General features: G+C 42.7%; 1 protein-coding gene across 4 annotated transcripts; it reads right to left on the bottom strand.

Annotated features, from left to right (window-relative positions):
* Positions 1–423: 423 nt before the first annotated feature.
* LOC121533588 (heterogeneous nuclear ribonucleoprotein M) lies at positions 424–15,488 on the bottom strand. 4 transcript variants are annotated; one of them, XM_041839667.2, is made up of 15 exons: positions 15,376–15,488; positions 6,166–6,341; positions 4,404–4,456; positions 3,789–3,796; positions 3,607–3,700; positions 3,216–3,494; positions 2,939–3,142; positions 2,797–2,857; positions 2,583–2,693; positions 2,449–2,493; positions 2,254–2,325; positions 2,071–2,172; positions 1,335–1,909; positions 1,152–1,203; positions 424–799 (listed from the first exon to the last, which is right to left on the bottom strand). In XM_041839667.2, exons 2-15 carry the CDS (start codon positions 6,335–6,337, stop codon positions 636–638), a joined length of 1,992 nt encoding a protein of 663 aa, XP_041695601.1. In that variant the 5' UTR covers positions 6,338–6,341; positions 15,376–15,488; the 3' UTR covers positions 424–635. The 4 variants fall into 4 exon arrangements, with proteins under 4 accessions (XP_041695601.1, XP_041695599.1, XP_041695600.1 ...); XM_041839665.2 differs by lacking the exon at positions 15,376–15,488 and adding an exon at positions 14,531–14,787; XM_041839666.2 differs by lacking the exons at positions 2,449–2,493; positions 15,376–15,488 and adding an exon at positions 14,531–14,787.
* Positions 15,489–17,485: the final 1,997 nt, after the last annotated feature.

Raw genomic sequence — 17,485 nt, 5'->3', positions numbered from 1 at the left:
AAACTGAGGCAGACTGTGAAAATTAGTATTTGTGTCATTCTCAAAACTTATGAACACGACTGTAGAGTATTACCCGTTAAGGGAACTTCTGAGATTTAGACGCTAGAAGTATAACATGGTCACAAGACTGATGCTGAAGTAACTGCAGGGCCTCTTTGCTGCTCTGCTAGCACTTGTGTTGGTAGTGGGTGGCAGAGAAGCTTGTGGAAGGGAAGGGTCGTGAACTCCTGACTTGTGAGGCCCATATGTTGACACAAGGGGGGGGGCTGTGCCGTGCCTTTATACTGGTTGGTTCTCCCATCTCTTACTCAAACACAGCCCCCAAAGGGGGCATAGTACTTATGAAATAGGTTTAGATACCAGTGTTTCATTTCATACAAGCTACGGTAGTACATTTGAGTGGCAAGGAAAATGGACAGAAAACAAAATTCCAATGTTATTTATTATCAAAACACCTCAGTACAAAGGCAATGAAGTGAAGAATTAAGTAAAATTAAAGAAATTCAAATTTGGTCACTAAAAAAAATGCAGGGACGAGCAATAACTAAAAGTACACATTTGCACTGTTACAAAAGCCCAACAATCCAAGAAATATGCAAATATCAGGGCCACAATTACACTGGATCTGTGGACAATTATGCGTTTCTGTCAATTCTAACATCGATCTCTCTTCCATTCAGCCTGTAGCCATTCATGGTGCGACAGGCTCTCTCTGCAGTCTCCGGGTTGTCGAAGCGAACCACACCACAGCCCTTGGACTTGCCATTCTCCGTCTTGATGTCAGCATACTGGACGAGACCTGCAGAAGAAAGCACATTGGGGTTAATTAATTTGGCTAAAGTTCCAATTGAATCTTGGGGCAGAAAGACTTTACCATGGTGTCATTGCGAAATGGGAAAATGTGGCGTAACTTCAAAACATCCCATTTCATGTTTTCCAATTCTGTTCAATTACATTTAAGATGAGTACTTCAACATTGCAAGGGACTTGAGTCCAGGAATCAGACTTAACCAACTCGAGTCACTAGAACTCGACCAGTGGGGACTTCGTCTGAAAATCTGTTGCATATTTGAATTTACTAGCTACAACAACAATTCTACTTATCCTTAAAAAGTCCTACATATATACAAATTAGTGGATTATGTTCTTACCGCATGTACTGAAGGTATCCTTCAGCACCTTCCAAGTGAAGTCATAGGGCAGCTACAAGACAAGAGTCAAATCGATCAGTTGAAGTTTACAATGGTGACTGTCGAATACTAGTTCAATATGCTGAATCTGCTCTATCGACAACAATGGGGAACTTTAAGATCGTAATTTCTCTAGACACTTACATTTCTGACGAAGATTTGACAGCCCTTCCTAGCGTTGGCTCCAGCCCCAGGACCTCCAAAGCCATTTCCTCCAAAGCCCCCACGCTCCATCTCAGTTGACCGGTCAAACTGGCCTCCAACACCGGCAGCGCCCATGTGGTCCATGGTGGAGCCCATGCGGTCAAGCCCGCTGTTTGGGAAGCGGTCGATGCCGGCAGACCCCATGCGGTCAAAGTTGGTTCCCATCCTCTCCATGCCGGTGTTCATGCGGTCCGCCATGCCCATGGGGGAGACGAAGTCCAGGCCGGCAGACATGCGGTCTAAACTGGACGGGCCTAGGCAGTCAAACCCAGCTGGGCCCAGGCGGTCCACGCTGGAGCTCATACGATCCATGCCAGAACCAAGTCTGTCCATACTGGGCCCCAGCCGGTCCAGCCCAGAGCCCATCCTGTCAAAGCCAGACCCCCCCAGCCTGTCCAGATCAGACACGCGGTCCATCCTCTCCATTCCCATGCGCTCCATCCCGCCCAGACGGTCCATTCCACCACCCAGGCGATCCATGCCAGAGCTCATGCGGTCCATGCCCAGTGAGCTACCTGTAAGTCGAGGGAAAACACAGAAAAGACATCAACTAGTGAGAGAAAGTAGTAGACCTGTGAGAAATTAGTATCAGGCGTGTTCAGCACGTTAGCAAGAAATTACTGATGTAAAAATACATTTGATTGATAAAAATTGTGCAAGTACTTAAAGTACTAACCCATTCCTCTATCGAAGGACTCTACAAAAGTATTGCGAGACATGCCCATTTCATTTCGACCACACTCCCGGTCAAAAGCACCACCAATCCCACGGTCCATCTCTGACAACACAAGAGATGAAACTATTAGTAGACCAGCCAAACGTGAATGTTTCACATCAAGCGTGAAATTAATTTCCTTACCATTCATACGTCCCATTCCTGATGGTCCAAAGCGCTCCATGTTGTTCATTCCTCCACCAAAGTTATCCATGCCTAGGGGGGAAAAAATCATAAAATGTAATCTTCAATACTCAAATGTATAAAAATAAATAAAAATAATGCCAACGATTTGATGAACTCTACCCATTCAATTGACGCAGTACAAAAAGTATATACCTCCCATTCTACCCATGCCACCACCAAAGCCCATGCCATCCATGCCTACAAACCAAACAAACATTAGTGATTGACTGAACCAAGTCAAATTAAAAAGTTTGATGTGAAAGAGGATCACAAAGACAGCCTCTTACCTCCAGGTCCCATGTTGCCCATTCCTCCACCACCTCCTCCTCTGTTCAGTGCAGTGGCGTCGATGGGTTGGCCACCAGGCCCCAGTCCCTGCCCAATGCCACTCAGGCCACCTGAGGGAAAAGCAATGGATGAATGAGAGAAAGAACAAATACTACCGGCCTGTTTTTCATTGATTTCGGTTTACTTTGGGGACGACGACGACATTGTACTTACGGGGTAGTGCTGGGGGTCTCTCAGGTGATGCAAAGTCTCCTTTTGGCAAGGACTTCTCATCCTGAAATATCCAACAAGCATTGCTTAAAATACATTCAAAATGTGTAGTTTGTACACTCTCTAAAATGAATATGTTGCTTACCAGCTTGACATGCATGACTCGGTTGAACAGCAGTTGACCGTTGAACATGCTGACGGCTTGGACAGCTTCAATAGGCATGTCAAAGGTTACAGTGCCCATGCCCCTGCTATTCCCATCCTTGTCCTCCAGGATGTCAGTACGCACCACCACTCCTGCCATGCCAAACACCTCCTTCAGCTTCTTCCAGCCAACCTTGTAGTCCAGCTGGAAACACAACATGGCATTGACATGGTTAAAATGATGTATATTGGCACACTGACTACAATCCACGACTTACGTTAGCTACGAAGACGGTGCTTCCGATCTTGCCGGCTTGCAGCCCGTGGATGATCTCATTGGGGATGTTGGAGTTGTTCATGAGGCTGGGGGGGATGTTGACCATGGGTGGGTCGCCCGGTCCTGGGCCCATGCAGTCCATGTTCATCCGCTCCATATTCATGCGATCCATCCCCATCCCCATCCCCATCCCCATGTTCATACCACCATGGCCACCGCCACCACCTCCACCACCCTGGGCCCTGTGGGAATCCCTCTGGGCAATCACACCATCTGGGTCCTGGGGAAAGACAGACATTGGCAACATTACCAAACAGGAAATACAAGCCTATTGATTTGTTTTTTTCTCCTTCTGGTGTTAAGTCAGTAGCATAAAAAAAATGACTGCTTACCTCTTTAACCTTCAGGGGCCGACCATTCAGGTTGTGCTTGTTGACCTTCTCCACAGCCTTCTTCATCAGCTCCTCAGTCCTGAACTCAACAACCCTGTTGAGACAAAAACCATGATGAATATCAGGAACTTAGAACTTTGAGACATCTATTAGAATAAAGCCTGAATTAAGAAAACACTTACGCACAACCCTTTGTTGATTGAAGACCGCACAACAGCATCATTGAAGTAGAAAAACATTCAAGTTAGTAATCAGTCTTCGCAATGTAGAGAACAATGACTTCATGCATATTCAATAACAAGGTTAAACATACATTCTACTCACTTGTATGGCCTTAGCCTAGAACAGTCAGCTACTCTTTCAAAATGAGTAGACACGTTAAAAGCTGGTCACCAGACAATATAACAAATGCAGAGGTCTGGTGAATCTAAACCCTTAATAACATTGTCCACATCAAAAGCAGAAGTCCCACAGACAAAATGGACTCTTGAAGGAAATTGGAAATATTTGTTCCACAAAAACAATTCAATGGACTCAAATCTATTGCATGTTACAACCTCTTGGTGGCTGGGCCCCATTTTAGTCCCAGATGAACAAATCTGCAGCAAAAGGGACTTTCCAAACTACTAAAACCTGAATTCCCAATAAGACACCAACCCATGATGACCTCATTCAGTGCCACATACTGCAACATGTTCTGTTCAGCGTCACCCACTTGACACGCTTTCATCAAAACTCCATGTTTGAAAATCCCCACAATGAAAGAAAAGGAAACTCAAGCTGACTATTGCACTTACCCTTGATTTGCCTTCTCCGTCCATTAAGTGTTCCACGTACGTTACCTCACCCACTACAAATCAGATTCCAGACGACACACACCAAGGGAGAGAAGCCGAGAGAACAATGGGGGTTTAGAGCAGACACACAAGCGGTTGGTGACCGTGAGCTCGGCCTGCTACTCCAGAGCCTCCCCCCAAGCACCTCAGTAGCCAATTCTGGTACAGGTCTACAAAAAGCTCTTTCTGGATCTTAAAATGACTTCTTAGCCTGTCCTTGCCGAGTCCCGAAACACCAAGACCAATATATTGACGAGAACAATAGTCAAATAGCGACCGGATGAGTTGTCATCATGGAGGAACCCTTTTCTAAAGACAAACTTGACAGAATGACAGTATGAAAGTTTGCGAAGCCTTTTGAAACCACGAGTCTACCCTTCCAAAATCCATGTTCCTTGTTAAATGTATTTAGAACCACTGACTGATACAACGGTTCTGCCGCACCTTTGAATGAATACACACAAAAACTAAAATTGTACCAACTCAGCTATCTCCAATGTCTGAAGAACATGGAATGACATTTTTGGAAAGCTGTACATACATTGGACCTGGAGGCACAACAGTGTCCAAATTTGTTTGTAACTAACAGAGGGACAACCATTGCCAATTCCAGCAAATGAGTCAGCACCATAAATGGACATGAACCAATCCTCAGCTGAAACAAGAACAGGCGTAAGAAGATGCTTCATTTTGTAGACCTGTACCCCAAGAAATCCCAAACACACATCCGTGATCGGTACAACATGGAGATCTGCGGAAACAACAAACCTAAAAAAAGAGAATGCAATTTAAGGCCACATTCAATCATATCCAAACACTAAATTATGTTTCTGAAAAGCATTGGTAACCTCTCAGAACACCTATGCTTTATCATGATTAAAAGCAGGTGCTATTTACTACATTAGTTCTAACATAGCCATAGCTTTGCCAAAGCCATGTAAACAACTGTTGAAACTGTTAGATGAACAGTACACCGTTCCTTTTGTTGCAGGATTCAAATTGAAGATAAGAAGTTGAGGACAACTGGTCCATGCTGCAAATTAAGATACAATTACAGAGAACCCGTTAAACATTATACAATTCTTAATTTGACTATCTCCAAGAAAGGGATCACGCAGAAAAACATAAGCAGCAAGAACCGCTTTAACAATTGTAGTGTAAGCGCCTGAGAGAAATTCATTAGGTCTCAAGGTAATAAGTACGTTTTTCTATTTTTCTGCATTTGTGAGACGCAATTTGCTATATACACACACCATTCAAGACCCAACACAACAGTGCAATTGATTGCCCATATACTATAAGCTCTGTACTTCATTTGAAGAGCCCCCTTTACTTGGTAGATTCCCTTTGTTCAATCAAGTGTAGCTGAAGAGCTAAAGCACTCCAAAGTTAAGTACAAATGTATAATGCTATTCGCAGCACTATAAAAATGACTAGCCGAAGGCAGAAATCACAGAGAACTGTTCTGAAATCTGAAACATCCCGGAGAGTTAGCAGAACAGGCCAATCCATGGAAAGGCGACTCCCATTTCAAGTTTTGCCGCCTAGTCCGCATACCAAGAACCTCATAGCTACTAATTGCAACTTGGGTCCTTTACAGGCCAGAGGCCTTCCAGTCAACGTGGTGAAGTGGTTCAACCCAAATGACCTGTTATGGGAGGCTTTATTAGCCTTGCTGGACTTCATATCTATAGCGGATCCAACACTACTCTTAACACCTTACCTTTTTCTTTCATTAGATCTTTGAGTGCCTGCCATTTCACATCGTATGGGATGTTGCTGACAAACACACGATATCTCTTTGATGGGTTTCCATAGGGCTCAAAGCGACCACCTCCACGCTTCTGGGGCCTCTCCTTCCTGGTATTGGGTTCATGCTTGGCCTTGCCGTTCATTTCCCTTTGTAAAGAAAAAACCCCCACATTAGTTAGACAGTTACCTAATACATAAGAATAGATGAACTCATTAGCTGCAACAAAATCAGATCGCTTTGCTAGCTACCCAACCGATAAACCTAGCTACCTGGAGTGGAGCCTGATATCGCACCCACAATAATGGTAGGGAAGTCGAATGAATGGGCTGCTGCACAGTCATTATGGGGCGCTCTTTGTAGAGCGCCCGGTTAAATTGTGCGTAAGAGCATTTTTTAAATCTCTAAAATGGCTAAACTAATGGGAAATGTAAGTATTTATAAAATCTGAGAGTTTGCTTCATTTACTATCAGACCAAATTAAGATATAATTTTACCATATCTAATTAATGTATATTACGCTACTTTCCATGATGCGGACAGTATGCGTTACGACATTACACAAGCTGACGTTTTGACCACAATGAATTGGGGGGAATTACACATCCTTTATAGTAAACACAATGACAAGATCAATTGCTTAAAACAGATCAATGTCTTTGGTTTTGTACATATGCACTGGGGGTCGCAAGACTTAGAACACTACCATTTTTTCCCCACTCAAATGGCACAGATTTTTCGGGGAGGTCTCTCTTAGGCTTGGGGCGGTATCCAGATCGTCATACCGACCATGTGCCATCACGGGATATTTGGTAATATTACCGGCACTTAACACAAGGGGAGCTATTTTCAAACCCCACTGAGCCTCTAATTCGAAGATTAGCAATGCTAACAAGTATATGTGAAATCCCATAGAGAATGCTAACGAGTGCATTGAAAACATTTTATAGTCTCTAACCTAAACTATTTGCAGGAAAGACATCCCATTTAACAAATTAACTCAAAAATGCTACTTACAGTTTGCTGCACGCACAAAACAAGTATTAGACGGCAAGGCTCTTGAACCAGGAGAGGATGTTTTGCTGTTACGAAGCCAAGCATGATTTTGGAAGAAACCATTTATCTAGATATCTACGTAGCTACTAAATTAGCAAACCAAATGAACAACTGCAGTGCACTTAACACATTTTAGACAGTTAAGTTATAAGATATCTAGCTGGCAAACATTTAAATTGTGAATTCCATACCGTAACTAGATCACCAAGTGCATGCTGCACAACAGTGAGTGACTCACAAGGCTACGCTCTCATCGTTTTGCGCTTGTAAAACAAACACCACGTGACCGGTAAGCTTCATAATGAAAGATTGTGACCGATGAAATTAAGAACGTAATCTTCTTTATCTTCTAATATTGCACAAGTTGACTGCAGATATTTACTTAAAATGTAGCTACAAAGATTCAAATGTATTCAACTTCAAAGAAAGTTAACAGTATTGAAAAACCATCCTGTGGCCATTTCCAAATACCCCGGTATACGGTATACCGCCCAAGCCTCTCTATAAAAGTAGCTGGCCACACACCAATACACGGATTTGACAGCCAAACTATCACTTAAATAGCAGCCAACCATTGTCACTGTTGATATCCTATGGCGGGTCGTGATTCGTTGAAGTTAACAGAAAAGGTGTTTGTTCCCTTTTCCATGATGGCTGCCTCCCAAAACCAACATTCCTGAATATAGATAAGCCTTCTACAAGTTCTCATCTAACTAACCATGTAGAAGTTGAGACATGAAAAAAAAAAAGGTATCGCTAGAAAGGTTAACTACTCCGCTATTACAGTAAAATAAAGTCTAAATGTATTTCGGTGTCCATATGATTTTGTGTTGTAGATATGTGGTAGTTGAGTAGTGGCCTGAGGGACACGCTTAATGTGTTGTGAAATGTATTGTAATGTTTTTTAAATGGTATATAACTGCCTCAATTTTAATGGACCCCAGGAAGAGAAGCTGCTGCCTTAAAATAAATACAAATTACCGATTCTGTTGGACCAAACCTCAAATAGCAAGTTAAAACCTCTTGTCAGAGATGAAGTGATCTCTCATCTTTGTTGTTGCGAGTGGCAGGGGGGAGGGGCTTGGTGTGTGTGTGAGTAAATGGGAAGGTACACATGGCACAGGAGACAAGACCAAAAAGACAACATGAGAACAAGGGGACATAAAAGCTCATAAACAAATAAAACAAGAACTTGATTCTTGCGATATAGGCATTTGGAATATCGCACTAAAACATTAATTCGATATCGCCCAGCCCTACTTTGAATAGTTTGTTTTAAATAGCGCTACACTCCAAATGTTTGCCCCGCATTCTATTGATTTTAGCGTGATATCGATGGAAGTGATTAACAAAAAAAAAGTTACACTTACTGCGTTGGCGACCCATTTGACTCAATATGCAACACTTGAAAATGTAGCTAGATGTCTTCTACAAATTGTCCTCTAACCAGTGATGTACACATTATTCCCATATTCCGTGTGGTTTTTGAGCTGTGTTAGTTAACAGGACACGCAACCTCATCTCCCCCCTCTTGTGCAATGATTATCACGCTGAAATCAAATGAGTAACTGACAAGCAATGTTCCCTCTAAGCTGTGCGTGGCCGCGCACCTCCTGCAGGACTGCTGCGCAAAACAAATGCCAGGATGCGCAGAGATTGAACTTCACTGAGTTCGCACTATATACAGTGGCTTGAGAAAGTATTCACCCACTTGGCATTTTTCCTATTTTGTTGCCTTACAACCTGGAATTAAAATAGATTTTGGGGGGGGGTTGTATTATCTGATTTACACAACATGCCTACCACTTTGAAGATGCAAAATATTTATTGCAAAACAAGAAATAAGACAAAAAAAAACAGAACTTCAGCATGCATAACTATTCACCCCCCCCAAAGTCAATACTTTGTAGAGCCACACTTTGCAGCAATTATAAGCTTGGCACATCTAGCCACTGGGATTTTTGCCCATTCTTCAAGGCAAAACTGCTCCAGCGCCTTCAAGTTGGATGGGTTCCGCTGGTGTACAGCAATCTTTAAAGTCATACCACAGATTCTCAATTGGATTGAGGTCTGGGCTTTGACTAGGCCATTCCAAGACATTTAAATGTTTCCCCTTAAACCACTCGAGTGTTGCTTTAGCAGTATGCTTAGGGTCATTGTCCTGCTGGAAGGTGAACCTCCATCCCAGTCTCAAATCTCTGGAAGACTGAAACAGGTTTCCCTCAAGAATTTCCCTGTATTTAGCGCCATCCATCATTCCTTCAATTCTGACCAGTTTCCCAGTCCGTGCCGTTTAAAAACATCCCCACAGCATGATTCTGCCACCACCATGCTTCACTTTGGGGATGGTGTTCTCGGGGTGATGAGAGGTGTTGGGTTGCGCCATACATAGTGTTTTCCTTGATGGCCAAAAAAAACGTGTTTGCTTATTTTTTTCTTTAAGCAATGGCTTTTTTCTGGCCACTCTTCCGTAAAACCCAGCTCTGTGGCGTGTACGGCTTAGTGGTCCTATGGACAGATACTCCAATCTCCGCTGTGGAGCTTTGCAGCTCCTTCAGGGTTATCTTTGTTGCCTCTCTGATTAATGCCCTTCTTGCCTGGTCCGTGAGTTTTGGTGGGCGGCCCTCTCGTCAGGTTTGTTGTGGTGCCATATTCGTTAAATTTTTTAATAATGGATTTAAAATGGTGCTCCGTGGGATGTTAAAAGTTTGGTATGTTTTTATAACCCAACCCTGATCTGTACTTCTCCACAACTTTGTCCCTGACCTGTTTGGAGAGCTCCTTGGTCTTCATGGTGCCACTTGCTTGATGGTGCCCCTTGCTTAGTGGTGCTGCAGACTCTGGGGCCTTTCAGAACAGGTGTATATATACTGAGATCATGTGACAGATCATGTGACACTTAGATTGCACACAGGTGGACTTTATTTAACTAATTGTGTGACTTCTGAAGGTAATTGGTTGCACCAGATCTTATTTAGGGGCTTCATAGCAAAATACATATGCACGCACCACTTTTCCGTTATTTTTATTTTTTTTAATTACAAGTTATTTTTTTAATTTCACTTCACCAATTTGGACTATTTTGTGTATGTCCATTACATGAAATACAAATAAAAGTCAATTTAAATGACAGGTTGTAATGCAACAAAATAGGAAAACGCCAAGGGGGATGCAACAAAATAGGTAAACGCCAAGGGGGATGCAACAAAATAGGAAAAACGCCTAGGGGGATGAATACTTTCGCAAGGCACTGTAGATCAAAATTCTCTGTGATCGAATCAACATTATATTAGCCCCTTTCCAATGCAACAAACCAAACCAAACTTTGCAAGATTGAGTCTGATTTTGTTGTAGGCAGAGCCAGAGCGCAACGGAGTAGAATTCTATTGGTGGGGATATCTTGCAATTACCCCACGTGAATGCGCTTTTTAGATCAGAGCACAGAGCCTTGAGTGTGCACATTTGTTGATATTCTTTGCGAGTTATAGATAAGTCTAGGTTAGCAATGGGGAGTTACTGCTTCCTACAAGAGCACAAAACATGTAGGCTATTTTCTTTGAAAAGTCAGTCAAGTAAAAAGCTTGTCTTAATTAAAGGGGCAGTGTTGTATTTTGAGACAGGCTTGAATATGCAAATAAGCCAACAGGCAGAGGGGTAGCCTACAACTGTAAGGGTACAGCCTCAGTGTTCAATGTAAACGTGCGCCGGAAGTAGCACAATATTCTCACAACGTTCTATAGTTTCCGCTCACAAAACCTACAATTTGCTCAATGGCCCAAAAAATCTGAGGGAACATTGCTGACAAGTGTTGCGTTTCTCTTTTGGTGATCCCGAATCAAAATGCAAAATTCCAAAATGTAGCTGACTGTTCTCTAACCAGTGATGTAAAAATATCTCCAGTATTTTCAAATCTTCTCTTGATCAATGAGAGAATACTTCAAAGACAAGATGGCGGAGTACACATTGTTGGATTACTTAAATTGACCAAACATTTTATTTTAATAACGCAGCATTTTCTTAACATACCCCCTGCAACGGGACACAGACATTTTATGACACCCGTCTCCACGAATCAAGGATGAAGATGGTATCGCCAATACCAGGTTAGTTGAAAAATCTCTGGTGACGTTTTGTATAGCCACACCTGTAACTACTAGTATAATGGTCCAAATATGTTTGGTTTAAATCACATTATCTGGTGTTACAATCTGTAGCTAGTGATTGATGGAGTCAGTCTGATGGTGAACAAGAGTTGAAACGTCCACTTAACAAAAAAATAGCTAGCCACCCTTGGTATTGCTGTCTAGAAATGTAGCTGTAATTTATTAGCTAGCTAAATGCAAACTCCTCATTAGTGTTGTACTGGTTATTCTTAGGGCAACTTCATCAAGAGCATGTCCGAGTATTTCTGGCCTGGTAATTCTATCCAGGTGGAGTGGTCGGCGGTGCTCGTGCCCGTGGAAGCCGCTCAGCAGAGGCGGAGAAATAGGATTCTGCTCTATTTTTCAAGCGGTGCAGTCGTTGACCAATCACAGTAAAAACGTCAGCCTATATGTCCAACAGCAGTACCAGCTAACTTGCCCACACTAGCTAGCAATTATTTTTATTAATAATTTATGTTGCATGTAAATGCATTTAATGCATGTTTATGGTGTTAAAGTGCTAATTTTTTTGCGCATCAATAATGTTTATTTCGTTGCTATGGTCACTGGCGCCCATCGCCCTCGTGTTTGAAGGCACTAGCCGCTTTGACTAGAGGGACAAGTCGCGTACTCGGCGGGGAACTCTGCAATATTCCACTGGCAGTCTGAAAAGAGCTCAACTTCCCTTTCGCCCTAGCTGATTAAACTCAACTCCAAGATTTACGATGGAGTTGAGCGGGGACTAGTGTGGGCGTACTGGAGCTCCGATGTCACAAAACTGATTTCAGCACCCAAATAATAGCCCTAAAATTACACACATTGTTCTCTGTAATTGTGGGCTAGTCTTTGGGTGCTAATCAGAAGATTGATAAAAACTGCAATTTTGTGATGTCTGCGCTCCAGTCCGCCCACACTAGTCCCCGCTCAACTCAATCGTAAATTGTGGAGGAGTTTAGTCTGCTACTGTCGCCCCTTTTCCTGATATGCGATATATTCCAAAGATGGGTTAGCGGACAACGTCACAAAAACGATGTGCGCACTTCCATGGAGCAGAAGTCAGCGTGTTGTTTGTGATTCTGAATGGCCAGATCACTAGCAAGAATGACAAGAAACTGCCATGAAACTGTCTCGTTTCATCTTATTGATACCATGTCTTGTTTTGAGGTGTTGACTGATTTCATGTCAATATGGCAAAAATCTGCTAGCTAACCACCTGTAACAATGTATTTGAGAGACTAGTGCTCATTGTGCAAATGTATTTATTTTTTCAATAAATATTGAAGACGAAATATCGCTTACATGTCAACAACCTAAGCCAACCCAGTCTGTTTTGCCCCGTGGTTGCGCATGCCTCAGTTTTGTTGCTAAACAACCAACCCATCTAGTGTGTTTGAATAACTAGCTAGTTGGCTATTATGCGAGTCCAAATACACTGAACAAAAATATAAAATGCAACATGCAACAATTTCAAAGATTTTACAAAGTTACACATTATATAAGGAAATCGGTCAATTGAAATAAGTTCATTAGGCCCTAATCTATGGATTTCACATAACTGTAGATACAGATATGCATACGGTGATCACAGATACCTTTAAAAAAATGTAGGGGCGTGGATCAGAAAACCAGTCAGTATCTGGTGTGACCACCATTTGCCTCATGCAGTGCGACATCTTCACAGAATTGATCAGGCTGTTGATTGTGGCCTGTGGAATGTTGTCCCCCTCTTCTTTAAATGGTTGTGGTAATCGGAACATGCTGCCGTACACGTTGATCCAGAGCATCCCAAACATGCTCAATGGGTGACATGTCTGGTGAGTATGCAGGCCATGGAAGAACTGGGACATTTTCAGCTTCCAGGAATTGTGTACAGATCCTTGCGACATAGGACCATGCATTATTATGCTGAAACATGAGGTGATGGCGGTAGATGAACAGCACGACAATGGGCCTCAGGATCTCGTCACGGTATCTCTGTGCATTCAAATTGCCATCGATAAAATGCAATTGTGTTCGTTGTCTGTAGCTTATGCCTGCCCATACCATAACGCCACCATGGGGCACTGTTCACAACTTTGACATCAGCAAACTGCTGTCCCACACAACACAATACGCGCTGTCTGCAATCTGCCCAGTACAGTTGAAACCGGGATTCACCCGTGAAGAGCACACTTCTCCAGCGTGGCCGAACTGCAGTCAGGTCAAGACCCTGGTGAGGACGACAAGCACGCAGATGAGCTTCCCTGAGAAGGTTTCCGACAGTTTGTACAGAAATTATTCGGTTGAGCAAACCCACTGTTTCATCAGCTGTCTGGGTGGCTGGTCTCAGACGATCCCACAGGTGAAGCCGCCGGATGTGGAAGTCCTGGGCCGGTTGGACGTACTGCCAAATTCTCTAAAACGACATTGGAGGCTTATGGTAGCTAAATTAACATTAAATTATCTGCCAACAGCTCTGGTGGACATTCCTGCAGTAAACTTGCCAATTGCACGCTCCCTCAAAACTTGAGACATCTGTGGCATTATGTTGTGTGACAAAACTGCACATTTTATAATGGCCTTTTATTGTCCCCAGCACAAGGTGCACCTATGTAATGAACATGCTGTTTAATCAGCTTCTTGATATGCCACACCAGTCAGGTGGATGGATTATCTTGGCAAAGGTGAAATGCTCACTAACAGGGTTGTAAACAAATTTGTGTACAAAATTTGAGAGAAAAGCTTTTTGTGCACATGGACAATTTTTGGGATCTTTTAGTTCAACTCATGAAACCAACACTACATGTTGCGTTTATATTTTTGTTCAGTGTTGCACGTGATGACGTACTTCACACAAAAAAATGGAGGGAGAGGACAGGTTGGTAAGTTATCTAGTTAATAATTTTTTGGGGGGGCTAACTAGTTACTGTAGCTAACCTCATGCCGGTGCACGCACGCAGCGCCCATTTGTGGCTAGTAGAATCAACTGTTTAGCTAGTTAGTGGTGATTAGCCAGTTAGATAACAATTTAGCTAGTTGCTACTAGCTAATTGGGGACATAACGTACAGGTTGCACAACCTTAGCGAGCAGGAACGTGAGTTAGCTAGTTAAGTTAGCCAACTAGCTAACAAAAGAATAAATTAATAAAACGAAACGTTACCCCTGGCCTGGTTTCTCCGGAGCAGCGGCCTCGGTCGACATCTTCGCAGCTTATCCGATTTCCGCTGTTTTGTTGCTGAATGAATTTGCGGTCAGTAGAGTACCTCAACAACGTTATTAAAATATTGCCGAAGTTTGACAGTGGGCCTTCACTTAACCAGTATTGAATAAATATCGGTTTTAATTTATGACTTCGGAGAGACTGCCCGGCTGCTAGCTAGTGAAATGGCGGATGAATTCTTCTTCTTTGGGTTTTATGGCGAACTACCCTCAAATGGTATAATGTTGTCGCCACCAGCTGGCCGGAGAAATGCATCCGTTTGGAGAGGCCATAGATGAGTAAGCTGAGAACGTCACGAAAACGATGCACAAATGACAACACGGAGAAAAACACAAAATGTTGTAAAAAATAAATTACTAAAAATACAAACAAAATAAATAAATAAAATGTTAGCAAATTATAACAACAGGGTCAGTTTCGGGACTACAGAATAATGGGAGATTGAGTTTCACAGTCCGTCACCCACAGCCCGCCACTTTTAAGTCATATGAGTCTGAAATAAATAAATAATTCGCTAAAAAGTATTTCCATGTGCTTACACGATTTATATAATTGTATTTTTACATAAATTATAAGTTAGTAGATTTTTAAACATCTAGCTAAAAGGCCAGCTAACGTTAACTTTAGCATACAACAACACTGTTGGCCAGAGCGAATAAAGATCACTTCCCGTCTACAAGATGATAAAGCAATACACGTAACTGATTACAATACAATTGTTTAGAATTATGCGGGCCGAAATACAGAAAATACTAGATTATTGATAATTTATCCGATAAACTTACCTCGCTTTTTCACTGTAAAATAGCTAGCTACGTCCAAATAAGCAGTTATGTTTATTTGTACTAATAGCACAAACTCCGAGAGCATGGAGTTAAGGGTTTAAGAAGGCGTGGCATTGATAGAGTTCGATGTGGGGAAGATGGCGGAAGCGGATGATGAAGTGGAATCTGAATACAATGGCGGTAGAATTAAGGAGAATTTGAGTATTGTTCAAAAGAATGGAAAACTGAGCAAAGTAGGGTACAGTGATGAGAATGACCCTTCGTATCTAGTAGGAGTACGGTTTGTTTATAAGGAGCAGCTGAGCACAAACGTGGTCCTCTGTAGCTCAGCTGGTACAGCACGGCGCTTGTAACGCCAAGGTAGTGGGTTCGATCCTCGGGACCACCCATACACAAAAATGTATGCACGCATGACTGTAAGTCGCTTTGGATAAAAGCGTCTGCTAAATGGCATATTATTAGTATTATTATTACCCCATGGCAGGTGACGTGTGGGAGGTGGGAGTTTGGTGCGGAGAGCTCGAGGAAAGGACGCCCAGGTAGCGAAGAAGGACCGAAGTTTATTGCTCAAATTTAAGCGCTATGAATAAGTGTAGAAAGGGAGAGTAGGAAGGTAAATGGAGTCCCTTGAGAAAGCAAGAAACAGATGTATGTCAGGAGAAGTGCAGTATTAGCATATCATATCTCCCGAGTGGCGCAGTGGTCTAAGGCAGTACTAGCTGTGCCACTGTCGTAGCTGGCCGCGACCGGGAAACCCATGGGGCGGCGCACAATTGGCCCAGCGTCGTCCAGGGTAGGGGAGGGAATGGCCGGCAGAGATGTAGCTCAGTTGGTAGAGCATGGCGTTTGCAACGCCAGGGTTGTGGGTTCGTTTCCCACGGGGGGGGCAGTATGAAAAATGTATGCACTCACTAACTGTAAGTAGCTCTGGATAAGAGCGTCTGCTAAATGACTAAAATGTAAAATGATAAGGAAACGTATACCTGGATGAATGGAGGGGAAAAAGAGAGGCAGAGGCGGTCTGAGAGGGAGGAAGACTGTGAGCTTGAGTCTGTTTAAAAATGGCGGGGAAAAGGGAGAAGGTTTGTTAAAGGTAGGAAATGTAAACATTTTTACATACATTTACATTTTAGTCATTTAGCAGACGCTCTTATCCAGAGCGACTTACAGGAGCAATTAGGGTTAAGTGCCTTGCTCAAGGGCACATTTACGTCATTTAGCAGACGCTCTTATCCAGAGCGACTCACCAATTGGTGCGTTCACCCTATAGCCAGTGTGATAATCACTTTACAATTTATTTTTTTTTGGGGGGGGGGAAGACAGGAGGAGAAATGGAAGTGAATGAGGGTGAAGTGTCGGAGGTGGAAGGTGTGGTGAAGTACTCAGGGTCAGCGTGAAGTTTTTATGCCACATTAAAAGGCATAGGCTGCGTGTCCATAATGTTAAGGGAAGCTAAACTTTCCCTAGAGCAAATTGATTTGCCAAAATTATATAGCCTAATTAGCTAACTACTGTCTAGCCAGAAGTACATAAAATCATTCAAAATAGTCTACTACACCAGAAAGCATGATTTGGCAACAGAGGATCATTAGCTTCCAAACAATAAGTGGATTGTTTTAAATCGCATAGTCTATCAGAAGGGCCCGCAATTTAGGCAGTGTGCGCTGGCATATCGCAATATTTAAAAATACAATAGCGGAAAAACTGTTTGGGAAGCAAATGGCTATTGTTCTAAAGAGATGACAATGAAAAGTTAACAATCTGTCTTTTAGTTATCAAAATTCTTAACTTAATTGAGCGAACAGTAGCCTATTATATTGGCACTAGCGGAGAACCTCGGCCATATCCCCAGTGAGTGTGCATATTCACGGTCTTTGTCATTGGGTCAATGCCACTTTTGTTTGTTTTTGGACAATAATTTCCTCCTCCAGGTTAGATGGACATCATATTGAATTTGTGTCCCCCCTTTTCGTAGGCCAATTATATGGATCAGACAACATCGTGTTTATTGATCTGTTTGTCAGTGTCAGCAGAGTAGGCTACCCTGAAATGTTTGTAGTATTTTAAAAAATGCATGTGCGCACTTGGGTGTCCCATATCGGTAAGAAAT

Source organism: Coregonus clupeaformis, chromosome 20 (genome assembly GCF_020615455.1).
Source record: "Coregonus clupeaformis isolate EN_2021a chromosome 20, ASM2061545v1, whole genome shotgun sequence".
In the NCBI taxonomy this organism is placed as follows: domain Eukaryota; kingdom Metazoa; phylum Chordata; class Actinopteri; order Salmoniformes; family Salmonidae; genus Coregonus; species Coregonus clupeaformis.
The sequence above is the reverse complement of the archived record's forward strand: the minus strand, read 5'-3'. Positions and strand labels throughout refer to the sequence as shown.

What these genes read in the sequence shown, in the direction of transcription:
- LOC121533588 (XM_041839665.2), bottom strand. Translation starts at nt 14,571, where the DNA reads ATGTCGACCGAGGCCGCTGCTCCGGAGAAACCAGGCCAGGG. An exon ending in GGGCAACATGGGACCTGGAG is followed by an intron (nt 2,494 to 2,582) that starts GTAAGAGGCTGT and finishes TTTGGTTTGTAG; the next exon opens with GCATGGATGGCATGGGCTTT. An exon ending in GTCAAATCTTCGTCAGAAAT is followed by an intron (nt 1,204 to 1,334) that starts GTAAGTGTCTAG and finishes CTTGTCTTGTAG; the next exon opens with CTGCCCTATGACTTCACTTG.